The 16426-nt window shown below is 55.3% G+C and overlaps 5 protein-coding genes across 5 annotated transcripts; 2 read left to right on the top strand and 3 right to left on the bottom strand.

Moving 5' to 3' along the window:
- Positions 1 to 2515: 2515 nt before the first annotated feature.
- Positions 2516 to 3269, bottom strand: PFLUO_LOCUS6684 (CAAX farnesyltransferase (FTase) subunit beta; the record flags this gene model as incomplete). Its single annotated transcript, XM_073784250.1, has 3 exons — positions 2516 to 2594; positions 2683 to 2838; positions 2926 to 3269. The coding sequence occupies 3 exons, from the start codon at positions 3267 to 3269 to the stop codon at positions 2516 to 2518; spliced, it is 579 nt and encodes a 192-aa protein (XP_073640724.1).
- A 971-nt stretch (positions 3270 to 4240) lies between these two features.
- Positions 4241 to 6636, top strand: PFLUO_LOCUS6685 (uncharacterized protein; the record flags this gene model as incomplete). The annotated part of the gene is made up of 2 exons (XM_073784251.1): positions 4241 to 6479; positions 6536 to 6636. The coding sequence occupies 2 exons, from the start codon at positions 4241 to 4243 to the stop codon at positions 6634 to 6636; spliced, it is 2340 nt and encodes a 779-aa protein (XP_073640725.1).
- Positions 6637 to 9357: 2721 nt separating this feature from the next.
- Positions 9358 to 11784, top strand: PFLUO_LOCUS6686 (uncharacterized protein; the record flags this gene model as incomplete). Its single annotated transcript, XM_073784252.1, has 2 exons — positions 9358 to 10521; positions 10579 to 11784. The coding sequence occupies 2 exons, from the start codon at positions 9358 to 9360 to the stop codon at positions 11782 to 11784; spliced, it is 2370 nt and encodes a 789-aa protein (XP_073640726.1).
- Positions 11785 to 12103: 319 nt separating this feature from the next.
- PFLUO_LOCUS6687 (mitochondrial) lies at positions 12104 to 13192 on the bottom strand (the record flags this gene model as incomplete). The annotated part of the gene is made up of 1 exon (XM_073784253.1): positions 12104 to 13192. One exon carries the CDS (start codon positions 13190 to 13192, stop codon positions 12104 to 12106), a length of 1089 nt encoding a protein of 362 aa, XP_073640727.1.
- A 533-nt stretch (positions 13193 to 13725) lies between these two features.
- Positions 13726 to 15698, bottom strand: PFLUO_LOCUS6688 (uncharacterized protein; the record flags this gene model as incomplete). The annotated part of the gene is made up of 3 exons (XM_073784254.1): positions 13726 to 14154; positions 14216 to 14666; positions 14719 to 15698. The coding sequence occupies 3 exons, from the start codon at positions 15696 to 15698 to the stop codon at positions 13726 to 13728; spliced, it is 1860 nt and encodes a 619-aa protein (XP_073640728.1).
- Between the last annotated feature and the right edge of the window lie 728 nt (positions 15699 to 16426).

The raw sequence follows: 16426 nt of genomic DNA on the forward strand, positions 1-16426 counted from the left end.
AGGGGGATGTGTGTGTTGTCCCTCGGGGACAGACAGTCAATGTACACGACACGATACAGGACGGTGCCGAGGCGAAACGAGCCGTTGGAATTGATGCAGAGCATGAAACGAAACACAAAAAGGTAGATCCTTCGCTGCGCCGTCGGGCGTGTCGATAGACACGCGCTGCCTGAAGAGGGAAAAGAAGGGACAACAAACTGATTAACGGACAGACACACTAGCTACACGAAGCAGCGGGTGGCCGACTCCGATACCCACCGTTGGGAAACTATCCATCGCCCTGGAACTGGGCTGACAGTATATTCTCTCCTGTGTCTAGGTTACAACCCCCGAACGTGACATCCGGGAGCACAGCGGCCACGGCCACAATTGGCCTGCAATTTGGGAGGCAAAGAGCAGACAGAACTGAAAATTGTCTCCATACTCTGGCGGGACAGTAATTAAAAAAAATAAAAATAACAACATGAAAAACTGTTTCGGCGGGTACTAAGAACCGATGCGCTGGCATGGCTGCTTGCCAGTCCAATTCAACCCGAGTAATCATCTCCAGGTTGCCTTCTTTGAGTTGCTCGATTGTTTCCCGCTGCAATTCGCCGATCGAAAAGGAATCCGCCAGGGACTAAAAACAGGCGATTTATTATTATTTTTTCCCTGACTGTTTTCTGCAGCGAGAGGGGGAAATTGATGATCCTGGCACCGCCGCTTTGTTGCAATCCATCATTGAGTTTTTACCCCCCTTGTTGTGTTGCTACCGAGACCGACTAAAGGAAAACCCCGCAGTCGACACGATTTGCCGCTGGATGATCAATTTATCGAGACGCGCCGGATCCACTGCGACACCACCATGTTGTGCAGAGCGCGTCTCTCTCGCACGCAGTATGGGCGGAAACTATAGCCATGCCGTGGGACCTGTGCTGATTGACTCGAGTCACTGCACGTTCCCCTCTCGGAAGTTGCGCGACAGGCATGATTCGGACGCAGTGATGAGTTGGCACATGTCGTGCGGTGGGGAGGGCGTTATGATTCAATCAAGTATGATTGCCCTGTTGGGCGTCCTGCAGTAATTCCGCCTGCTGGTCCGGTCGTCGATCTCCGATATATCAGGATCGGCGCAAAGGACTGGATCTCGGAGGGTTTTTAGATCTAAAAACAGTGGCCGCTGACGACATAGACAAGAAGTCGGTAAGAAAAAGAGAGGGAAAAAGTAAGCTAAGAAGCTAAGGAACTAATCCTGGAACGGTCGTGGCAAGGATGCCCTGCCCTGCCATGCCACACTCCGACAACGTTTCACTCGCTTTTGAATCCCTTGCGTTCGCACGCCGCGGAGATAGATCACCCGCGTGGCCTCAGGCCCTATCGCGGTCCCCGAGGGAATTCCCCTGGGCCGCGGGGTTCGCAGTAGCCCGCTCTAGAATCTACCACCTGAAAGGGAGAGGGGCTGGAGCGAGCAGCAAGCCCCTGACTATCTTTGCTAGATGACATTGCATCGGTTGGCGCCCCTCCCGGTCGCTATGGCTGCAGCGGTTGGCCTTCAAACCGGAGCCTCATCCTCTCCGCTGCCTGGTGCGGAATGACGTACACCGGGTGAAAGGGTGCCAACCGATCACTCTTCTCAAATACGTTGTCTTCTGCGCGGTTCGGCGAGGACCGCCAGGAGAACGCTGACGAGAAGATCTCGCTCGAGGAGACGCTTTGGTCAGTACGATAGTGGTGGTGTTGAGTTGCGCTCAAGCCCGCGAGGACATAGCAACTGTGATAAGAGTCCGCGTGTCTGGCTTGCATGTCAGCAGCGCCTTCGTTGCCAAAGGCAGTGGTGGGGAGACTTACTTGCCCGGCTTATCGCGGAGCCCTCCATTATGAGATTGACAACACCCGAGAATGTACCGAATGAGGCCCTCGCGGCTGAACAGACTGCCCACTGAAGTCTCCGGGCGGCCAGTTCCCTGTGGCTTTCCATCCAACGCAGACTGAAGTAATGGCCAGCACCCGCCGACCCAGTGGCTGTAGCACCCATCTACTAACTTGTTCGTTCTCCCTGAAAGCCCGCCCTCCGGTGCATACTGGCGTGCAGATAGCCAAGACAGCAGAAGAGGGACATTCATGTGCCTGGAAGCAGATGGTTAGACTTGAATGACAGAAGACCAGAACATAGATCCGTACTGGAGTATTGTCTCCTCAGGAGGCCCCAGAATAGAGAGGCATGCCAATGCGCAAAAGGCATATGCGCCATGCGCCTCGCATCCGGGACTGCCGGAGATGCCTCCTTCAAAGGTTTGGCCTGGGAGATATCGATCAGCACCATTGATGAAATCCAAGAGTAGATAAATTCTTACTTCGCGATAAGTATTCCGGGAGGCCACTGGTGACAGTCTCGAGTCCCGTGCTGCGCGCTTCAACATCTGGCGGAAGGTCTAGCGGCAGGTCGAGTAGCGAGATGATGGTCATAGCACAGTAGGCGCCACTGGCGACATGTCAGGATATCCCAGCATGCATGAAACACATGAATCGTGATAGCTTACCGCATATCCTCCTCCCCGCCTTCACACATGCGGAAGCCTCCATCTGCCGCCTTCACGCGGCCCAGCCATTGCCACCTGGACACCAGTCAGACTCGAAAGGACATGCAGTAAGAGAGGGGGTAAAAAAAGGAAGAAAAAAAAAAAAAAAAAAGAGACAACTCACATTGCCTTGCGATCGACCAATGCGAAAGCTTCCTCGCCCCCAACTATTGCCAGCGCCAGGATAGTCGCATAACTGCCTGCCAAATGCGAGCTTTGGCCATGCCCGCCCCCGAAGCCGCCGGTGGGGTTCTGCATGGGCCGAAGGGATTCGACCACGCTGGGAGAGTTTAGAATCCGTTGCGAATAGCGTCACAGCCATGTGGAGGGCAGGCACAAAAAGAAAAAGAAAAAGAAACAAACTCACCGTTCGCGAAATCGCGTCACGTCCTCGCCTAGGAGCGATAACCCGGCCAGCGCCCAGTAGATCATCCACGGGCGGCTGGCGTCCATGGCGACAAAGCCGGCGGGATAGTCCTCCAGGGAGTCATAGAGGTAGGCTACATGCTCGTCCCGCTGAAGCGCAGGAACCCCGAGGGCGTTGAAGGGGCCTCGTTGGGTGGTGTGAATGGCCTGCAGAAACGGGAGGCACTTGTCGACCGTCTCGGTCTGCAGATCCAGGGTCTCTGTGACGAGCGGGTCCCGGATGGGTGGCGGCTGCGTGAACAGGACGGGGATTCCCGGGCGTGGTTCTTGGCTGATACTCGCCATAGTCTTGCGGGAGGCCGAACGGGCCTCTCGACGGAGCTTGGAGGTGGTGGAGGAGGTGGTGGCGGGTAGTGGGGGTTGAGTCGTAGTGGAAGATGGGAAACGAACAGGACGGCGGTGTTTGGCCGACACGGTGATGGGTGGCATCAATGATTATATTCAACCCAGGAAAGGAGGTCGTCAATGGTGGTCATTGTTCGTAATATTGTTGTCGAGAACCGAGTTTGACGTTGCTATTGTTCGACTCCACTTGACCCGTGCTTCCCTCAACCCTACGACAACTACGACCGTGACTAGGTAGGCCTAGCACTTCTCCGACACGGTCGGAGATTCTCGTGCAGTTCTTGAGAATGCATGGCAGAGCTGCCATGTCAATGTGACAGGTCTCCTCCCTAGATAGGCGTGGCTGGTGCTCTCCTTGCCTCGGAGTATCCGTGCGGACGAGTCGACCAGTCCAGTGTGTGTGGCTCATGGATACCAACGACCTCTCGCTACTGCACGGTCAGCAGACCAGCGAGCTAATGGCCCAAGACAACGTGCTGATTGGACTAGACAAGCCCTCAGATCGATCTGGTATTGCCACGACTTCGCTCCACTGATCGCCTCTTCCCGTCCTCCCGTGTTCATCCATGGTGCTATCCACGGGTGGGCAGACTCTAGCAAATGGAGGCTAGAGTCAACCAAACCACCAGATCCAATCCAATCAGGACCAAAACAATCGACTCTCATCCACTACGACCAGCGACTACCAACGACTACTAACGACTAGTACGCCCTGTCACGAATCCCAACCACTAGGATGTGGCAATAAGGCCCCCCACACTCCTAGCGCCAGCCCTTCACCGCTGCTTTGTCCCGCCCACCGCTACCCTTTCGTCGTCGCCGGTTGTGCGACTCGCTTTACTTGAGTCCTTCGTTTCCCTCTGGAACGCTTCCTCTCCCCCTTTCACCTCGTTCCCACACCCCACGAAGCCATGTCAAATGTCGAGATGCCGAACGACGGCCTCATCGGGGTGGACTACGACTCCCGAGGCTATCTCCACCACCCAACATGGCCCGTGAGCGTCGACCAGTCCTCCCAGCGGCCCCAGGAAGGCCCTGATCTCTCGCCCTTGCAAACCAGCGGTCACTCGCTGGAACAGTCGGTGGCCGCCGACCCAGCCCTGATGCTCGACTGGCAATTTCAGATGCAACAGACCCCTCACCATCATCAACATTCGCTACCGTATTCCGCCGAGGGCCCGTCGTCGGCGCCTCAGTTCACCACCGCGAGCTATGGCATGGCCATCCAATCTTCGCCCGTGGACATGATGTCCGGTCCGCAGGGTCAGATGAGCGCCGGGCTGCTCGACGGTCCTTATCTGCCGCTCTCGGGCCCCCCAGTCGACACCATGGTTCCTTTCACTTATCACGACTTCCGGGCAGATCTGATGGCCTTTCCCGAGGGTCTAGCCGAAGTGTCCCCATATGCTGCCCCGCATGGCGTTCTGGAGAGCAGCTCGCCCACGGATACTTATCTGGAGGTCCGGTCCCTGTCCAGCAGCGACAACGGCTGGAGCACCATCGATCACCGCCGCTCTCTGGACTTTACGTATGAGCAACAGGGTGTCTTTGTGAACCCCACGCAGACGCTGCATGATCGAAGCCTGTCAGAATCGTCGTACGCCACCTCATACGGCAGCTTTGTGGACATTTCGCACCCCATCGACTCCCCCAACTCAGACACCAACCTAGACTTGCCCTATACCCACAACGCAGCCATTGGCAGCGTTACCGGGTCTTCGCCCCCAAATAATACGATGCCTCGCCGCGCCACTGTTGATTATTCTTCTGGTTCACGGTCGCCGCCGGCCGTCAGCCCCGGTACGATGATGCGGGCAATCCCCGTGCCCATCAAGAAGTCAGGCTCCCCGACCCGATCCTGTGGATCTGGGTCATCTCCTTCATCCGCTTCGCCTCCAAGCCGGAAACCGTCCCGAAAGAGCCCCATTGCGGCCAAGACGGCAGAGACCAAGGTCCGTAAACAATCGCAGACCGGTAAAACCGAGACCGAAAAGAAGGTCGGCAAGCGGAGGGGTCCGCTCAAGCCTGACCAGCGCAAGCAAGCGAGTGAAATCCGGAAATTACGAGCGTGTCTGCGCTGCAAGTTCCTCAAGAAGACTTGTGACAAGGGCGAGCCGTGTGCGGGATGCCAGCCGTCACATGCACGGTTATGGCAGGTCCCATGCACGCGAATCGACATCAAGGAGATCGGATACTTCATGAAGGACTGGAAGGCCGACTACGAGCGGCACATCTCCCTCGGCTTCTCTGTGGGCAACATTACGGGATTTTCTGATATCGAACGCACCCTCTTCGTCACCCACGGCTATGGCCAAATTCTGCCGATCAACGCCCGCGAGGTCTTTGTGCGGGACGAACAGTGCTTCAGCATGGACTGGACCGAGTCCGTCCACCGTCCACCGACGGAGTATGAAGTCGAGACCGCCAGGCTCTCTGCTGGCATGGAGGGCATCTCGCACGCCATGCTGTCGGACTATCTGGACCGCCACATCGATGGGAACGGAACCTATGAGAAGTTTGTCGACGACTACTTCGAGGGAACTCCCTTCTTGACCCAGATGCTCAAGACTGCCTTCCGCTTCTACTTCCGCACCAAGATGCCCGTGATTCGAAAAGCGCTGAAGCTGGTCCTCGCATACAACCTGACCCTACATGTGACCCTAGTGGAGGGAATCGGTGAGGAGGAAGGGTTCCTGGGCAAGATCCACGACCAGTCATCCAAGTTCCGCGGCAAGACGGTGGCGCCCGTGATGATCAACTTCCAGATCAAGATTGCCATGGCGAGCATGTGGCGTGAGCTCCAAAAGGACGTGCTGGAGGAGCTGTCGGCGCTGTACTCCAGCGTGTACAGCGGCGACAAGCTGAAGAACTGGCCGACGATCTTCCTGCTGGCGTCGATGCTGCTGGCCGTGTGGGAGGAGATGCAATTCGACACGCACTATCGGACCCAGGACCAGCCCGCCGTTGACAAGTTCTGCACCGACATGGAGACCACCCCCGTCGGCGTGATCGTCGGGCTCTTCCAGGCTATCTCGCAGAAGTTGCCCCCCTTCACGGACTGGGACACGCAGAAGCACCACCAGCTGCTGTACTCGAACCAGGATGTGTGCAACACCATGACCGAAGTCCGGCAGCATGTGGAGCAACACCGTAAGATTCACCCACATCCTTAATTCCTTTTACCCTACTGACTGACTGCCTCACAGAGAGCTACCTGCGCGACCGCTCCAACTCCAAATTCAACCGCGGCGACTTTGACTGCCTTTCAAACAAATTCCTATCTCGCCTTGTGATTCGCGCGAATTAGCGACTACTGCGATGAATATGCGCATGATGATGACCTGTTTTGCAATCCAGCGTTCTTCTGTTTGCCGACACGAACTAGACGAGAATACGCGACCGTCTCTTAACGATGCGCTTTTTGCCCTCTTTTGATTGATGATGATGACGATGATGAGGGCGCTCCCAGTCAGCCAGTCCTGACGAGCTGCATTGGACCATCTTTTACTTTCTTACTATCTGTGTGTTTTTTGTTATTTTCTCCCTCGTCTTTGTGGTATACCTTTCTCGCATAGTTGTGTCTCACCAGCGATGAACGAGGATCACGAATGTTATGACCCTGTACGGCCGACGGTGTCTTTGTTTATTTTTTCTTTGCTTTTTCTCTCTCTCTCTCTCTCTCTCTCATTTATGATGTTTTGGTTTCGGTCCGATCGGGACCAACGGCTATTACTTACTGCGGGGGGTGGACGATGTCCTCGGCCTAGCCCGCATTCTTGGCTGTGGCCATGTTTCTTTTTTTGGATCGGGAGCCCGCGAGGAGAAAAGAGGGCGTTTTATACCATTTGCGTCTGTCAGTATCTCTCACGAGCCATTATCTTCATTTCTCTTCGCGTAGTCAAGAACCGGTAACAACGACCAATAATGTGCCAGTACACGGCCATAGTGACCGGTGGATCCGAAAGCGGGGATCACCTGATGGGGCGCAGTGATCGCCTTATCCGCCCCCTCTCTCTCGATCGCTCCCTCACGTCATTGCCTCTCCGTCCGATCGACTAGTAGGCGAATGTGGCTGGGTTGGCTGGAGCTTTCCCCTGATAGACACGGGAAATACGGCTATTGACCGTGACGTATTGCCGGGATAGAGGGAAGAGGAGGAGTCTCGTGGTAAACAGTCTAGAACCTGCCAGTGGTGGCGTCAGAGAAGCCCGTCTGTTCCCAGGCACCGCTGACTCACTCCTCTTTCTATCTCCTTCTCCCTCTCTGTTCCGGTCTCTGACTAAGATCGCCCCCGACCGCTCCTACTTAAAGCATTCCCCCTCTTTCAACTCTCTTCCTGTTTTATCCACCCGCCCGTTCTTCCTTCTTGATCCCTCACCTTTCCCATCTCCCATATTCAGTCCCATCACATCACTGCGAGAACTGCTCATCTCTCATCATGCAGATCTTCGTCAAGACTCGTGAGTATCCCTCCGTTCACCCGGCGCGTAATTGGGCTGCGCGCTTCCCTCGCCACCGAACTGGTCACTAACTGCCCCTGCGTCTAGTTACTGGCAAGACCATCACTCTCGAGGTCGAGTCCAGCGATACCATCGACAACGTCAAGTCCAAGATCCAGGACAAGGAGGGTATCCCCCCCGACCAGCAGCGTCTGATCTTCGCGGGCAAGCAGCTCGAGGATGGCCGTACTCTGAGCGATTACAACATCCAGAAGGAGTCGACTCTGCACCTGGTGCTCCGTCTGCGTGGCGGTATGCAGATTTGTAAGTGACATAATCTTGCCCCAGCCACTTGAGGCAACCAAGATACTAATTCGCCACAGTCGTCAAGACCCTCACCGGCAAGACCATCACCCTCGAGGTTGAGTCGTCGGACACCATCGATAATGTCAAGTCCAAGATCCAGGACAAGGAGGGCATTCCCCCTGACCAGCAGCGCCTGATCTTCGCGGGTAAGCAGCTGGAGGACGGTCGCACTCTGTCCGACTACAACATCCAGAAGGAGTCTACTCTCCACCTGGTGCTCCGTCTGCGCGGTGGTATGCAGATCTTCGTGAAGACCCTCACGGGAAAGACTATTACCTTGGAAGTGGAGTCGTCCGACACGATCGATAACGTCAAGAGCAAGATTCAAGACAAGGAGGGCATTCCCCCAGACCAGCAGCGGTTGATCTTTGCCGGCAAGCAGCTTGAAGACGGCCGCACTCTGTCCGACTACAACATCCAGAAAGAATCCACTCTGCACCTTGTCCTTCGTCTCCGTGGTGGTATGCAAATCTTCGTCAAGACCCTGACTGGCAAGACCATCACCTTGGAAGTGGAGAGCTCAGACACCATCGACAACGTGAAGAGCAAGATTCAGGACAAGGAGGGCATCCCCCCAGACCAGCAGCGTCTCATCTTCGCTGGTAAGCAGCTCGAAGATGGCCGCACGCTCTCGGATTACAACATCCAGAAGGAGTCGACCCTTCACTTGGTGCTCCGTCTCCGTGGCGGTCAGTAGCCGGTCCGGTCTTCTTGATTTCATGATTTCTGCTCTCGACTACGATGGGTTCTACATGACCTGCATGGCGTTTGGTCGGTTTTTTGAAGCTGAGGCTTCTCTTTCTTTTTCAAACCTGGGCAGAAACCCTTGTTTTTTCACTGGCCCTTTAAATGATAGTCTTTATCATCTACCAATCTGAGTCAAGCTGGATTCGCTGCTCAACTGAGCTGTTTTCTTGTAAGATGTAGATCTATCTGGTGATGGTCCGAGTAGAGTGGATCATAGAGTGAAATGGAGTACGTAGTTCACTGTTGACGAGTCTGTTCACCATCCGAGCACCCTCCTATCTTTGCACCAGAAATAACCACCGAAACGATGGACGCCACACCACGCGTAGAATTTTCTTCCTCCGTGCATCTATCCATTCCTATCCAATTTGGCCGCGCCTCTTTTTCGCCACTCCGCGATACCGGAGGCGATGAGACATTCTGCCACCGCCCTCTTATCGATACAGAAAACAGGTGTGACTTCACCCACCGCTCGCATGTTCTACAAGTGCTCCTCTACCTCTCTGGTTCTCTGCGTGCAAGTCGGCTCGCAATGTCAGTCATCTCCACCATCGCCCCTGATGCCGGCTTACTTCTTCAATTTGAAATTTGAACTCCTGCTCCGCTCAACCGAAACCTCGTCCGATCAGTTGACTGCGACGCTAGCGTTGGATAACGCATGGGAAGCTCTCCTTCCGTTTCAGAAGCGGTCGACGACGGCGACGACGACGCGTCCTGTCAGTTCGAGTCGGCCGTCCTCGGGGACTGGGAATGAATCGCAGAGTAGTAATCCCACTGCCGAAACTACACTTGCGCAGCGACCGAAAAACACACCTCTGGCCAACCTCTCCACACCATCCTCCTCTCTTGCCGAATACACCGCCAAACTCAACACCTACGCCTCCGGCTCCGTGACTCCTGATACTCCCTACTCAGGCTCTCAAGTTGAGTCGTCGACCTCCTCTATCGACATCGAGAACGATAAGCGCTTCAGTGCCATTTCCATCTCGTGCATCGACATGGTGGCCCCGACCCCGCCAGAAGGGTCCGCGAGACGCGCTTCAAAGCATAAGAATGCGCCTCCTCTTGCTGAGCAGGACAATCTCGTTGCTGCAGGTATTGGAACAGAAATTCTAGGTGGGCAGCGCACCAAGGGTCGCTATATCCCCCTCGACCAGAAAATCGCCGATAGCGTCTGGGGCATCGTGCACCTGTATCGTGAAGCACAGGAGACGCCTTACCTCACTGGCAACGAAGATGACTACCCGACCTACCTGAAAGGCTCTGCGGCCGTGGCGAGGCAGCCTTTCGACCAGCAGCAGCAGCAACAATCGGCAGATGGAGCCAGCAGCAAGCAGCCCCAGACGGGCGGTTTTGGTGGTGGTCTCACGGCGTATCCGTTTCCCGCCATCTCATCTTCGTCTGCGCAGAACCCTGAGGAAGAGTGCACGACGCTGTGCATTCTGGCTGTTCCGTCTTACATGTCGTCCTCGGATTTCTTGGGGTTCGTGGGCGAGAAGACCTTGGATGACGTCGCCCATTTCCGGATGATTAAGACCGCTCGCGCGAATCGGTACATGGTTTTGATGAAGTTTCGGAATGCACACAAGGCGATGGTGTGGCAGAAGGAGTGGAATGGAAAGGTGTTTAATAGCATGGAGGTGAGTGTGGCCTGTCTTTCTTTCTAATAACATACATGTACTGACTGATGCTACCAGCCTGAAACCTGTCATGTGGTTTTCGTCAAAGCCGTCGAGATCCAAGTCGTCGAAGAGGAGACCTCCTCTATTCTCACCCCCGCCGAATCTAGTGCACTCTCGCCCTCCCACAATCCGGCTTCGCTGTCGCGCGCCCCCATGTCGTCAGCCGGCCAAGCCGCCCTTTCCATCAAGCCCCTCGCCCCTCCTACTCCGGCACTTATCGAATTACCTACTTGTCCCGTCTGCCTGGAGCGAATGGACGAGACGACGGGTCTCCTGACTATCATCTGCCAGCACGTCTTCCACTGTACATGCCTCCAGAAATGGAAAGGCAGCGGCTGTCCCGTGTGTCGATACACCCAGGACGAGTTGCACAAAAAGCCCCAATCCCCCGAATCCACAGCCGAGTGCAGCGTGTGCCACTCCGAACTCAATCTCTGGGCATGTCTGATCTGCGGCACCGTCGGCTGCGGCCGCTACGACGGCGCACACGCCTTCGAGCACTGGAAGGAAACCACGCACGCGTACGCAATGGATCTGGACTCCCACCGCGTCTGGGACTACGTCAGCGATCTGTACGTGCACCGCATCCTGCAAAGCAAAACGGACGGCAAGCTCGTCGAACTGCCCGCAGCGGATAACCACGCCCTCGATCCACCGGACTGGTCTGATGCCGTGCCGCGTGACAAATTTGAAAACCTAAGCGTCGAATACGCCCATCTCCTTACAAGCCAACTGGAAAGCCAGCGCGCCTACTTTGAAGAAATCGTCGAGCGCGCCGCCGACAAGGCCTCCCGAGCCGCTTCGGAGTCCGCCTCGGCCAAGGACGAGTGGAAGGAACTCTCCGCGCGCATCGCCGAGCTAGAAGGACAGCACAACACGCTGACCACCGAGAAGATCCCGCTTCTGGAACGAGACCGCGCGCGCTTCGAGAAACGCGCCGACAAGTTCGAGCAGATGGCAAGGTCGCTGGAAAAGGACTGGCGGGAGGAAAAAACTATCAACCAGTCCCTGCTCGAGCGTATTGATTTCCTGTCTGCTGAGCTTGGCGGTATCAAGGAGGTCAATCAGGAGCTGAAGGAGCAGAACCGTGATCTCACTTTCTTCATTAGTGGCTCGCAGCGCCTGCAGGATCAGGGGGAGGATATCCAGGAGGCGACGCTTAGTGTCCCCGATCCGCCGACGCCGGGGAAGAAGAAAAAGGGGAAGGGGAAGAAGAATTAGTAGCTGTGCTACTTTCTTGTGATGAGCGGCTCGAACTGGCTGGCTTATTCCTGCTGGTGAAGTTTTCCCGGTTTCAAGTATCTTTGACTTTGTTGTATAGTTATCCGACGCAGATGAGCGATGCATTGGGCGGTCTCTTTTTTTTTTTGGGTATGATTAGCGACTCGCAATTTCATGTTTGGTTATTGTCATTTATCTTCTATTCTTCAAGCTGTGGATAAAGACAAGACATAACTCGAAGAGATGCAATATTATGATATTGATACACATACTATAAACACAACGTATATATACACACCACCACCATCAAGTCCACCTGTTAAACCCCCTTCCTAACAGCCCAAAAATAATTCCCCCAATCCTCCGACCCAGGCACCATCTTCCATCCAAATCCAGGCACATAAACCGCACCAACACACCTCCACTGCATCCCCTCCAACAAACCCTGCCCACCCCTCCCAGCCACACCATCACCACCCCGCATCAGTCCCTCCTGCAACCACGCACGCACTTCAGGCGGATTAACAAACTTGCTCCACTCATGCGTCCCGCGCGGCACGACGCCAATAGGCCACGGAGCTTCGGCGACAACCTGGTTCAGCAGGAATGACGGGAGTGTGCGCGAGATGGTCGAGCCGATTAGCCAGCCGCCCGGTTTGAGGGCGCGGAGGCAGTTTGTTAGGAATGTTAATGGGGTCGAGGTTTGGGGGTCGATGTGTTCGAGGACTTCGAAGAGGGTGACCATGTCGTATTGTTTTGGGGATGCGGTTGGAGCTGATGGAGACGGGGATAGTGGAGATGAAGGCGAGGAGGTCGAGGAGGAGGGTGTAGTTGCGAGAACATCTTCCAGCGTGGTATTTAGATACTTGAACTTGCCGCTCCTGAGATGTGCGTCGACGGCCGGATCCATGCGTGCATGGTCGCGCGCGATCTGGATCAGGTTCGTTGAGGGGTCAATAGCCGTCATGGAGGCTGCGCGCGTGGGGGTCGGTGCAGCGGCGTCGGGATCGGTGGGGATGGTGCGCGCGAGCGATTCGGCGAAGATCCCGCCGCCGCAGCCTATGTCGAGGTAGTGCAGGTCTGCCTTTGCGGGGGATGAGGGAGAGGGAGAGGAGTCGGCGAGGCAGGAGGCGATGAATTCGTGGCGGAGCGGGTTCATGAGGTGCAGGATGCGCGACGGGCCCATTGGGTCCCACCAGGAGCTGGCGAGGGCGGAGAAGTGCGTGAGTTCGGAGGCGGAGACGGAGGATGTGGTGCTGTGAGTTCGAGCTTGGGGGGTTGCTGCTGTTCTTCGTTCATGGTGGTGATGATGCTGGAGCAATGTTGTTCGGGTTGGTCTTGTTGCTGGCCGGCCTGCAAGGAGAAGGCGAGGGGCCAGATTGGACATGGGTCGGAGGGGGGCGGCCATTGTGGTCACAGGGAGGGAAGAAGGAAAGTAGAGTTGTAGAGGGAGTGGGAGACCGGAGCTCCGGGAGAGAGTGGACTGCGAAGGGGAGCTCGGAGTTGTGGAAAAAGTAGATGGGCACGAGGTCTATGGAAGCATTATGCTGTCAGTCACGGAGGGTAAATATGCTTGAGTAACAGTTAGGTACTGACCAGCAGGCAAGATCCATAGCCAATGGATCCAGGTAAATCGGTGGAAGAAGTGGAAGTGTTGAAGTGAAATTCGTCGGGACAAACACGCCAAGCTTTTCTACACATCACAGCAAGTATAGTATGAAAATGAGTGTCTATATTATCGACAGAATTCGGACGACAATAGTGAGCATAGAAAAAAGAAGAAATGAATTCGATTCTATCTGGTCATCCCGGTCTGTATATCCCAATCCATCCAACCAGCCTGTCAGTATATAACATCCATCTATAGAAAACTCCATCCCATACATAATAACCATGGCCATAAACAAAAACATGAACATAAACATATATCACTGATCATCATCAGTACACATCATTTTGAAACCTCATCTTCGATGACATGTCCGGCCGTATCGCGGGCATATCAGCCCGGGCCCCGTCACTCTCCACCTCACTGATGTTCTGGATATCGTCATGGTTAGCAGCCGCCAAATACCAGCTACTCCTCTCAGCAGTCCATGTGGCCAGATCATCCGGCGAGGCCTGACCCAAACCAGGTAGCCAGTTTCCCGTGGTGATGGTACAGTCCAGGCCCAGCACGGTCTTGCAGCGTTCCAGCAGTGTCGGGAATAGGTATGATGGCGAACCTCGGATTTGCGAGAGGGTATGAAGAATTCCCCAGAGCAGCTCGCGAGGGTCAACAGTTGACTCAGCCAGGCGGTGCATGCCCTTCGGCCCGAGGGAGTTTGTCACGTCGGCAACGGAGGATCCCATGTCGAATAGCTTTTGCTCCTATACCCACACGATTAGCATGTGCAAATACTGTGGCGGTATTGTAGTTGTCAACACGTACCATTCCTATTCCATGTGCATCCACCGCACCCTGCGATGCAGTCCCGATCACACTCATCACGGCCTTGCCCACGAGCACGGGTAAATGAAATGGAATGACCGCCTCGTCGCGCGAGCCGGGCTGCGTGGCTCGACTCATAGAGAGCTTCCACATCATGGCCTGCAGCCACTGCTGCGTGACCAGGATGTCAACCTGTTGGATCTCAAGCACCCCGTCCAGCACGACGGGTTTGCAGAGATTGGACTGGATGGCGGACGTGGGGGGTCTCTCTAAGAGTCCATCTCCTCCGCCGGCGGACAGCCAATCATACAGGCTTGCGGTGAGTTTCTCGAAGATGTTGATCAGGTTGATGAAGCCGTATGCAAGGATAGGGTCTTCAGAGCAGAGCACCTGTGGCTTGTGGATGGAGCTGCGCAGCATCACTGGTTTGGCTTGCTGGAGAGCATAGCCTCTGTCGTCCTGGGAGTCAGCACAGTCCATACATTGGCTTCGAATCTACCCACCTTTCTGTGATAAATAGAAGCCAGAATATACGCCGCTTCTCTTCGGCCTCTTCCACATTCCACTCCGCATACGTTGACTCACGGTGCAGGCCCAAGGTGAACGCCATAGAAGTGGCTTGGCACAGATAGAACCACGCATGATCTTGTTTATCCAGATTGCCGTATGTAGCAAAAAGGAAGAATGAGGTCAACAGACTCTCGATGTTCAAACTCTCCACAATGTCACATTCGCGCCGTGCCCGCACGGCTTCGGTGAGTAGCTCTTCTCCGGACATCAAGCAATGGCCTTCACCCATGCTTTGCAGCCGGCTCGGCTCGGGAACAGGCGTGTCCCCATCCAGCTTCAATTGAATGTGTGTAGCTGCGCACAGAGACGCCAGGAACGCATACCGCTGAGGGGACAGGCGCTCCGGCTGATGGCTGTCCCGCTGCAGCTGCTCGCTGCGCACAACCGGCATGATGGGAAAGAGATACTTGAGATAGACATTTACGTGCGCGAGCAAAATTTGCGGTGACAGGCGGCGGGCGTGAGGGAGGGCATGGCTATTCGCTGACCCATAAGCCGAGTCTGTCGAGTCCGGCGAGGAAACCAGTTCTGACGGCGGGAGCTGCGAGAACGTGTCGGAGCCGTCCGGGATGGAATATTGCTGGTCCGGCACGCCAAACACAGGCGATGTGGGTGAGCTTAAACCGTATGTCGATCCCTGATCGGGAAAGATATCGTTTTCGGTGCCGTACAGTCGTTGTTCCGGAGGCCGGCCGGTGCCATGCCGGGCCGAGAGTGGGTGGACGGGGGCGAGGGGATACAGTGTCCGGAATTTGGGGCCTTTGCGGCGGAGCACATCACTGTAGGAGCAGGAGAGCAGTAGCCGTTGACATTTATCGCACGCGGGTAGCCCCCGATTACATTTTATCTTGCGCCGCCTGCAGTTATCGCATGCCTGTTTCAGGGACGATTCCTTGGACGAAGCAAGGTCCATTGTGAAGTCAAGACAGCAAGAATCAGAGGTGGATAGAGGGCGAGACCATGGTAGGTGAAGACCAAAGCCTCCTTCGAATAAAAATGTGTTTTCGGTGGACTTGAGCGCAATTATAAAACACGATCTGGGGAAAAGGCGTGGGGCTACCAGACCCCGCAAAGGCCCCCCCCCCCCCTTCTCTTGGCTGATGATGATGATATAAGTCCTCCATTATATCTCACTCTTACAACCTCATCGGCTTTTCTTATGGATTTGTGGGTGAGTGCTGATGTTGGGACATCATCGTTATTCTTCTATCTCGAACTCGCCGTCGCCATGTATACAAATTAAGGCCAGCCTTAACCTGTGCACATGACAACCATCCACGCCCTGACGCACCCCTGGCTCAGCGAACACTTCCAGAAGGCGAATATCCTTCCAGAAGGACGGGTTGCATGCACATCCGTGTTCTCGGCGCATAAGCGACGTTCCAACGCAGCCATTGATTAGCGGAAACAGACAGAGGCAAGCCTTGATCGGCTACGATGTCTGACATCTAGAAGACTTGAGAAGCAGCCAATCTCGTCTGAGACTAGTCTTTGCGGGAGGGTGCGCGATTTTCAGGGTTGCTTGGTCAATATTGGCCACTCAAGTGGACACTTCGCTAGTCTGCCATGAGCCCTCATTTCCGTCCTCATGCAGTTGGCCAATGAAGATGCTGGTTCAGCTTGGGCCAGCATGAGGCCCCC

The sequence above is a fragment of the Penicillium psychrofluorescens genome (genome assembly GCF_964197705.1).
Source record: "Penicillium psychrofluorescens genome assembly, chromosome: 4".
NCBI lineage: Eukaryota > Fungi > Ascomycota > Eurotiomycetes > Eurotiales > Aspergillaceae > Penicillium > Penicillium psychrofluorescens.